Source organism: Lepisosteus oculatus, chromosome 8, assembly GCF_040954835.1.
Source record: "Lepisosteus oculatus isolate fLepOcu1 chromosome 8, fLepOcu1.hap2, whole genome shotgun sequence".
In the NCBI taxonomy this organism is placed as follows: domain Eukaryota; kingdom Metazoa; phylum Chordata; class Actinopteri; order Semionotiformes; family Lepisosteidae; genus Lepisosteus; species Lepisosteus oculatus.
Genome location: NC_090703.1, coordinates 7,762,801 through 7,772,169, shown reverse-complemented (window position 1 = coordinate 7,772,169; position 9,369 = coordinate 7,762,801). Strand labels below are relative to the sequence as shown.

Sequence of the window (9,369 nt, the reverse complement as noted above, 5' to 3'; positions counted from 1 at the left end):
GGACACGGGGTTACACCCCTACTCTTTTTGAGAAGCACCCTGGGATTTTTAATGACCACAGAGAGTCAGGACCTCAGTTTTACATCTCTACCAAAGGACGGTGCCTGTTTACAGTATAGTGTCTCCGTCACTATACTGGGGCATTAGGACCCATACAGACTGCAGGGTGAGCGCCCTCTACTGGCCCCACTAACACCTCTTCCAGCAGCAACCTTAGTTATCCCAGGAGGTCTGCCATCCAGGTACTGGCCAGGCTCACATCTGCTGAGCTTCAGGGTGATATGGCTGCTGGCTATAAATGCCCTCAGCTGTCAGTCATCGCAGGTGCCAGGTTTCTACGTTTTTGCTGGTGTGCAGCAGGTGTCTAGAGCATATTTGCAGCTGATGAGGGTTTATTTTCAATACAAGTAATGTAAAGCATTATTAGTAAAACATATTTTTCCCCAGTCTATTGCAAACTATTCCAAGAACTCAAGCTGTAGTGCTTTTCCCAAGTCTCCTTTTTATCGTAATGGAATATTGCTCGTCCAAAGGGAAGAGCACTACCTCCTGGTCCACTTACAACACTTGCAACAACAACCTGGATGTCTCCCATCCCAGCACTGACCAGACCCAACCTTGCTTTGATCCCAAGATCTGACAAGGTCCGGGTATGAAGAGCTAACACCCCAAGCTAGACCACCTCTGCCCTGATGAATGTGCTCGGCTCAAGCATGCACTTTTTCCTACTATGAACTGGTTATACACTGAGGTAGTGTACACTATCCTATGAAATAAAAGAAATGAATACAGTAACAACAGTGATTGATTTGTCATTGCTAAATAGGTTTGTTATAGTATTGATATTTATGAAAACCCGGTAAGTTTTTTATAATGATTATAAATCACAAACATGATCCTCTTCTGTTTTTCTCAAACTTGTTGTGAGTTTTGATTTGGTGTAGTTTTGGTGTCATTCTAAATTGAAGCAAAACATGCTTTGAGTTCAGCCCTTACTTCCATCTTCCATGCTGTTCCTGTTATTCAGTGCACTGCAGTGGCGATTCAAAGCAGTTTGAAATCTAAAGCCCTGGTAGCAATGGCAAAAAAAAAAACTCATTTTAAAGCTTCCTTCACACGTCTCACCCTTGAAAAAAATCATTGAGAAAAATAAACTTGTACCAAGTTCACCACATTTATCCACACACAACGAAGAGCATCCTGTCATTCGAAGAAAGTATTTCTTGTCACAGTATTGTATATCGATAATTATCATAAGTTTCTTACCAAGAAAAACGCAAGGATTTGTCTCATGATGCAAACGCTTATAATTGTGTTCTTATTACAAGATCCCAGTAAATCACATTTGATAGCTTAAACTTTTTTTGCCGTCATCTTTACGAGCCTCTGTGGGGTGGGCAAGCAACAGTACTCAGGCTAGCAGTGGTTAAGGCTTAATTGAAAACAAAGTAAGTCCCCTTTGTGGGCCAATTTAGCCATTTTAAAATTGCCTAAGAGCGTGAAGTCGTGACAATAAAAGTAATAAAATGTGCCGACTTCATTTAGCCCGTATGTCATGCTCTACGTCTTAAGTTATAAAGTTTTAAAGGATAACTGTTGAAACAGTACTAGATGGATAACACTGCGGTGCGTCACCATTGAGGCCAATTAACAAGGTGAAGATGACTGGCAGCCATTCTGGCCAGCTCAGTCGAGTGGCTCGTTATTAAGGCCTTTTCTGCACACGGCGCTTTGCCCATTGCTGTCTCAGAACCCTATAGTTAATCCTGGAAGGCCACTGCTGTTCCTGTGTATAAGGTCAAAACAAATAGGAAGTTGGAATCTACGGGCTTTCACTCTGTTGGCTGCAGCTGTTGGTGGTGATTGAAGCTAATGCATCCAACCTATTGGAGCCATAATAGATTCAATGAAACAGTTCAGTGAACACTTGCCATATTAGTAGATTATACTGAAACCCTCAGTACTTGGGTTCACAGACAAGCTTGTTACTTTTGAGCCAAGAATGAACTAATCTCCTCCCTGGTGGCGTAGCTGGGCGTATTGATTCACGGCTTAAGCCCTCATGCGATGTTTTCGATCAGCAGCTCGGAATCGGGGGGATCAAAGCTGTCTTCATCAGCAGGGCTCCCCACTGTCCCTTCTCATGACCTCCTTTAGGAGTCTGCTGTTTTCCCTACAGTCTTCCCTTCTTCCTTTTCTCCTCCGGTTTCTGTTTCCCACAAGTCTCTGTGCTCCAGGCCCAGCCTCTAGCCTGTTCCCCATGTCTCCCTGTGATCACAAAACACGGAGCGGAGCCTGGGGCTGCAGGCTCACGCGTGAGGAAATCCAGCTCAGATCAATGGAGAACTGAGGGGTTAAAGAGAGAAAAGGGAATGATCTGGGGGATTTTTTTCTAAGCCACGCAAGGGAAGAGAAAAAGAAGAAGTAGGTTCACTTCCTATGTGTAAGATTTTTAAAACAGTTTTTTTTAGGCTGTTGTTGTTATTAAAACATTGATTAGAAGAGAAAAATGGAGGAACGCAAGGGAAGATCCACCTTTTTCTGCCGTTCCACTGAAAATGTAAAACATCGAACTGAGGCCAGCCCCCTATCCTCCCTCCCTGATGTTTAGATTCTGGTAAATAATAAGTGACAGTGAGCAGAAGTCTTTACATTCAGTTCTGCCAAATGGCATAACGAATCTCAAAATCCCCCAAAAAATCTTGGCATGTTTTCTGGTGCTCTGTGTATAGCTTTGGTGAACATGCTAATGTGATTTAGCTCCCCCACCCTGCTAGTTGTCTCCGTTGTTATTTGGATCATGTGTTGCTAGCACTGTGCTTTTAGGACCTTCCTCCAGGGAATGCAGCACTGCGCTGGAGTGATCCACACGAGAGATCCCCACAAACTGTGACATCACTTTTCCCTCTGGTGACAAACCATGCAACACAGAAACACAAGCTGGAAAAGAGGCTGTGTGCAAACATGTGGGAGAGAAAGGAAGATATTCTTGAAAGGCAGCCAGAACTAATACAGAATAAAGCACTGGAACATATTCTCATAACAGTTCAGCAGGAAATTTTAACCTTCAGCGATTACAGGAATCCAAACACTAAAAAATCTTCGGGAGCTCAATTGGCATTGCTCAATCTGAACAGATTTCGTTTTTTCCCCCTGGGAATGTGGTTACTTTGCCTGTGGTATCTTTATGCAGTGCTGCACAAGCCATGGTTGTTCACATCTGTTCCCCAAACCTGTCTGTGGGCTGTTCTTGAGAAACATCTGGAGTGGTGCGCTGACTGCTTTTATCTTCAGGGTTAATTACAGAACACATAGAGGACTGTAATTGTGGGATCAGTCGTAAACGAGCAGAACACAGAAACCTTGAAGATTTCTCCACACGTGCTCCATTCAACTGTTAAACTTCACCAAAAAATGTACCCATTTACTTATTTATTTAACAGATTTTACACACAATTTGCTGTAGCGGAAAGTATTGATCGGACTTCAGCGATGCAAATTCTCTTCTTCATGTTGTCAAGGCCAGTACCCTGGATTCTTTCAAGAAATGCCTGGTTGAGATATTTGGATCAATTGGCTATTATTAACCAAGCAAGCAAGATGGGCTATTGGCCTTCTGTCATTTGCACACTTAGTTTATGTTCATGCAAACCTGATGTTGACCAGGAAGCCTGCTGTACAGGAAGTTAGAGCCACCCATGACCAATCCATAGCAGGAAAAGCAAAGTGTGGATGATATCCTATTTTCCTGGGCAGGCCTCACTGATAGGAGCCTCCTGGATCACATTTCAGCTGGACAGCTGGCAGAGACAGCCTCAGGGCGTCTTCTGTTCTCTTCACAAAGACAGCCTTGTGATTCCAGCCTGCCCCCAGTCCAGGAACCGAGCACAGGATACAAGATCGAACATTCAATTCTCATGTCCTCCAAGGATCCCTCTGGCATCTGAAATTCATAGAGAGCGCTGGGTCTGCTCTGTAGGGGGCAGGTGGATAAGGGTGTGCATAGTGATTACGGAACAAAAGTACAGAGTACCATCTGTCTCCACCATTAACCATCAACAATCACCATCAACATTTAGAGGCACCTGAAGAAGTAGATAATAGCTATATTCTTCCAGGATGAATACTATATATGCACTTTGCTGACTGTATCACATGGGGATTTAGAGCAGAGTATATCACAGGAGGAATTCCCTAAAGGGACCATCATCTCTCTGTGCAGGAAAATGCAATCTGTGATTTTGAAAACCTGATTGAAAGTGATCTCTGGTTATCTGTTGCTGATCATCCTTCTAGAGGTCTTGAAAGGTACCACGTTAAATTTGATCACTGGGTGCTTTTGGTGTAACAACGTTATTTATGCTGTTGGGTTGGGATCACAGTTAATTGTGATTAACTCTTGAAAAACCCAGAGACTCCAAGAAAGGCTCAGAAATTAGGAGCCTCCCGAGAAATACTGGAGGTTACACAGGGGCTGGAGTAACACATGGATGTTTGGTTGTCTCAGTGTGAGTAGGTGTTGACTCTTTCATCACAGGACCAGAGCCCAGGATGGTACACAGGGGATTACGACTGTACTCTGTGTCCACAGAGTCTTAACAGCTCTACTCCAAGACTGAGACACACTGCCTCTGAGAAGGAGAGCCAACACTGTCTGCCAGAGACAGCAGTAATCTCTTCATTCACCGTGAAGTAGACCACAATCAACTAACAAATATTTAGTATTTTTAAAACATCCAGAAATATTGTTTCTTTGGACATGTTGTCTTATAAGGACTTCCAATCAACTGTTGATTTAGAACGATTTTACGGTTTAAAACAAGAAAGGAGAGTAATAAATTAAACCACTTGCAAGATGTTGGTCTGCGTTAATGTGTCTAGTTACTATGGTGAGGTCATTCTTTCAACATGGGGCAGAATAGTCCATCCATCCATTGTCAGAGACGTGACTTATTCCTGGTAGGGGTCAACCTACTAAAGACTACTAAATGGATGAGACTCCAGATGATCGCAAGGCACATAAATACTGCACTCAGTTTTGAGTTTGAGAACAAAACAAAGAAAATCTCCAGTGCCCCATAACATCTTAACAGCTGGGAATTATGAGTGCATTATAAAATGTAGTTGCTTAGGTTTGCAGAACTACAAGGTCCAACAGCACTGATTACCTTGTTTGGAAACTATATTCTTAGTTTTCTTAGATTCTGGTATATTCTTCGGGTCTCCAGAACAGGGCAGCAGATAGTGCTTTACTGCCCTCTGGTGGTTTGGATTCGGATGTTACCTTATTTTTAACCCCTTACCTTTTAATTTAATGACAGTCCGATTTACATATACGTTTAGGTACTTATTTGATTTAACATTCATTTTTTAATTAACAAATTTTGAAGAGCAACCACCATTATAAAAAAGAGTAAAATAGAGCACGACCTTTTTAAAGCGGAAATGTTCTTAAGATAGTATGGGTTTCTAAGGGACCTTAGATGGTGTTACACACGAGTACTGCGCATGGTGTTTTGTATCAGCTGAAAGTTAGATACTGCAATCCAGGAGAAAGTTACGTTCGGAGGTAGGAAGATCTGTTAATTCGAGAAAGTATTATTCTTAGCACTAGAGTCAACGACATAGGATTCATAAAATAGAAAAATTACATACTGAAACGAAAATTAACAGATAATTCTGGATAGTTTATTCATCAATACCCGAGTACGAAGGTGGATGACGCTTTAGAGCATTTGGGGTTCTCATTTTCCCTTCAGATATGTTTACATAATTTATTTTTAACACTGATTAAAGATCCTAAAATTAATACGCGCTGAATATTATCCTTCAAGTCCAGTGTTACGTTTACACGGTAATGCGGTCATTAACTTTTCTCTTCCCGGCAGGCCTGTAAACTAAGAAACTGACAGAATTATTACAGGTTCTGACAAAGTGTATTCCCCCCGATATTACGAGAAAACACTTTTCTTTTGCCTGCCTGAAACAGACAAGAAACGCGAATTTATTTTTGCTTGAATTTCATCTCATTTTCCTCGTAAAAAGGAACTGCGCATTCTTTTAGAATGACCGATTTTTAAAAAATGATACCAGTTGTCATATTGTGGCGTTGCCTTGCGTTAATTGGACATGAGCAGCTATATTAAAAAAAAAAACACGTATCGTTCCATAAATGGACTAATTGATTTCGCTTCCCCAGCAGTTGTAGAAGCCTGCCTTGCCTCCACAGTGCAGAGCTGGTTTGTAGATGTTGAACACCCTGGGGAAACGGGAGAGGTGTCGCTGAAGTCCTGACTGCAGGTGTGTCTTTTCTCCCCTCCTCCTCTCCCGTGAGGACAGCTCGCTGCTGGACGGATGGAAAGGCTGGAGGTCGCGTTCGCGGCCCTCGCTATCGCCAGGCGAGCGGAGCCGATGGCGGAGCCCACCTACCTCCTGGAGCTGGCGTGCGCGGAGCGGGCGGCCGGCTCCGCGGACCAGCTGGTCGCCGTGTCCTGCTCCGACTGCTCCATCCGGCTGCACCACGGCCACACGCTGAGGCTGCTGGGGCGCTGCAGCGGTCACGGCGGCCCGGTGTGCGGGGTGAGGTTCGCCCCGGCCTCCGGCAGCCTGCTGTTCTCCGGCTCCGCCGACGGCACGGCGCGCTGCTGGGACGCGCGCAGCCCCGGCTCGGCCGCGGTGCAGGTGTTCCGGGGCTGCTCCGCGCACGCCTTCTGCAGCTTCGACGTCAGCCCCAGCGGCGCCGTCCTGTGTGCCGGCACGGAGCGGCTGGAGGAGGACAGCTTCCTGGTGTTCTGGGACGCCCGGATGGCGGGGAGCGGCGCGGGCGGGGGGGCACCGTTAGGGGTGTACTCCGAGTCCCACAGCGACGACGTCACCCAGGTCCGCTTCCACCCCCGCGACCCGGACCGCCTGGCCTCGGGCTCCACGGACGGCCTGGTCAACGTGTTCGACATCCGCCGGGGCTCGGAGGAGGAGGCCCTGCTCGGCACCTGCAACTCCGAGTCCTCGGTCAGCCGCGTCTGCTGGGCGGGCCGGGGGTACGGCCAGCTGCTGTGCCTGAGCCACGACGAGGGCGTCTACCTGTGGGACACGGCCCGGCTGGACACCGAGGAGCCCCTCACCCTGCTGAGTTCCCCTCGGGCCCGGGAGGCCGCGCCCATCGATGGGGGCGGACCCCTGGACTACTTCATCGGCGGCGCCTGGCTGGAGGCGGAGGAGAAGCTGCTGGTCCTGGGCGGGACGCACCGCGGGGATCTGCACCTCCTGGACTGCGGCCCCGGGGGGCTGAAGCAGGTGTGTGCCCTGCGGGGGGGCCACTCCGCCACCGTGCGCTGCTTCCACTGGGACCCTGAAGGGGGCGCTCTGCTCACCGGGGGGGAGGATGCACAGCTCCTGCTGTGGAAGCCGGGTGCCGTGGAGCTGTCCAGCGACAAGAGAAGCTCTCTGAAGAGCGCCCCAGCCCTGCGGCACAAAGCCAGAGCTCGCGACATCGGCAGTGGGAAGAGGGAGAAGAAATGAGGGATACCGGTCTGCCAGTGAGACAGGAGATGAGGCTCCTTTGAAACGCAGCAGGAATATGTCATTAAGACGAGATGGCACCCTGGATTGTAGGGTATGTGTCCATGTAAGCCGTACAGGGTGAATGAGAAAAGGCCTCTCCTCTGATACAGTACGTAATGAATGAATCGAAGAGCTGTATGTTACCATATCAGTGCATCTCGAAGGTGATCCCCCTTAAACTACAACCTTTAAGGGGGTTGACTGTATTTTCTACAACCAGACCTCACTCTGGTGCCCTCTAATGGGCCTCTCCAGATGCTGTTTCAGACTCAGGGGTTGAGAAAATGTGTGGGGAAGCAGAGAGCAAGGCAAGCCCCTGCAGTGTCTTTGTGTGCTTCAGATGACTCGAACACTGAACGTTCAGGGAGTTGATGGGGTGTACGGGGGTTCAGAAACAGCAGTCGTCTTTATCCCGTTTCTGATTTACTGAAGTTAATAAAATTGTACAAAACGATACTTCAGAATGTATTCTGAAAATAATTGAGAATGACACTTATTGATGTGTTTAACCCCTAAGACTGAAAAAAACGTTCAGACACTGCTTCACCGGGGTTCAATGGCAGGAATCTCTGGAGCCCTAATCGAAAGGTAGTGGGTTCAGATCCTTGCTGTACACGCAGAGTAGAAGTACTTCACGCCAAGTGCTAGTACCTCTTCTGGGACAGTCACATTCTCAGTCTGCTCAAGCAGCAAACAGCCTGGGATAAGCTCAGCAGGATGGGCTGCTAGTCTTGAGCGTGGACTTTCCCCAAGGAGCAGGAGAGTGCACTCTGCCTGATTGGTCATTTGTAACCGCTGGCTGGTGAATTGCTTCATGCATCTTTCCCAGTGGATTCAGACCATTCTGTTAGTGATTATGCAGAAGTTAGAATGGTACCTGCCCTTTCTGAACGGTATTTTGAATGATTTCATCCAAACTGGAGTTTTAATGCCGTGTGCTGTTCCGTGCTCTGCCACACAGACACTGTTATTTTGGCGATCCCAGTAGCAGTGTACTTCCTGTGAAAGTCAGGCAGATACCACGTCCTGTGAGGTGCCATGTTCTTTGTTTGTTCTGCAGCAAAAAATAACATGAGTACGTGATGGAATTTGGAGAAATGGCTCCATTCTTTTCCACTGAAGTCAGTGGGACTGTCGAGCTGCTCTCTGTTCTGCATTTGTCTGTTTTGACTCATACTGCATTATTTGTCATCGTTAAAAATGGATGAATATTACTGTGCAGCACAGAAGCCAAATGAAATACTGTGAGCATGGTTGTTTTTGAATGGCTATAGTAGCAATACACTTCATTAACTTCAGGTTATTATACATCTTTTTCCTAAAATAAAAGCACGCTTAAAGGTTTTACCCTTTGCAATGCCTCTTTTTCAGTCAAGTTGCCATGTTGGCTTATGATTTGCTTTCTCTTAGCAGTAATGTTCACTTCCTGGGTTACATCATCACCATACGACCCCTCTCTCCCTTCTCTCACCCCTTCTCATGTCTCATATGGATTGCATACATACTCGCATTAATCCAGATAAAAACAATTACAAACGAGAAGAGGCCATTTGCATTATCCAGCTTGTTTGGTAATTAGTTTCTCATGACTGCAAGGGTCTTATCCAGCCATTTCTTGAAAGAAGCCAGGACACTGAATTTTTGCTGGGATGGTCCATACAGCCCATTACAGTTGCCTTTAAATACCTATATAAGTCTCACTGCATTAATGTACCACAATATGAAATTGCAATTTTTTTTCTTCAGTTGTGAAACGTTTTGAATAATCTTTACCTGCAACCAGCCTAAGCAAAAAAAGAAGGGGAATTT

At 46.2% G+C, this 9,369-nt stretch overlaps 1 protein-coding gene across 4 annotated transcripts; it reads left to right on the top strand.

Annotated features, from left to right (window-relative positions):
* Positions 1–4,200: 4,200 nt before the first annotated feature.
* wdr89 (WD repeat domain 89) lies at positions 4,201–8,907 on the top strand. Of its 4 annotated transcripts, none has more exons than XM_015350056.2 (2): positions 4,201–5,569; positions 6,340–8,907. In XM_015350056.2, exon 2 carries the CDS (start codon positions 6,355–6,357, stop codon positions 7,516–7,518), a length of 1,164 nt encoding a protein of 387 aa, XP_015205542.2. In that variant the 5' UTR covers positions 4,201–5,569; positions 6,340–6,354; the 3' UTR covers positions 7,519–8,907. The 4 variants fall into 4 exon arrangements, with proteins under 4 accessions (XP_015205542.2, XP_015205544.2, XP_015205545.2 ...); XM_015350058.2 differs by having other exon boundaries at positions 5,515–5,569; positions 6,203–8,907; XM_015350059.2 differs by having other exon boundaries at positions 5,516–5,569; positions 6,335–8,907.
* The last annotated feature ends 462 nt before the right edge of the window (positions 8,908–9,369 follow it).

Excerpts from the sequence above, each read along its gene's own strand:
- wdr89 (XM_015350056.2), top strand. The coding sequence starts at position 6,355 with ATGGAAAGGCTGGAGGTCGCGTTCGCGGCCCTCGCTATCGCCAGGCGA.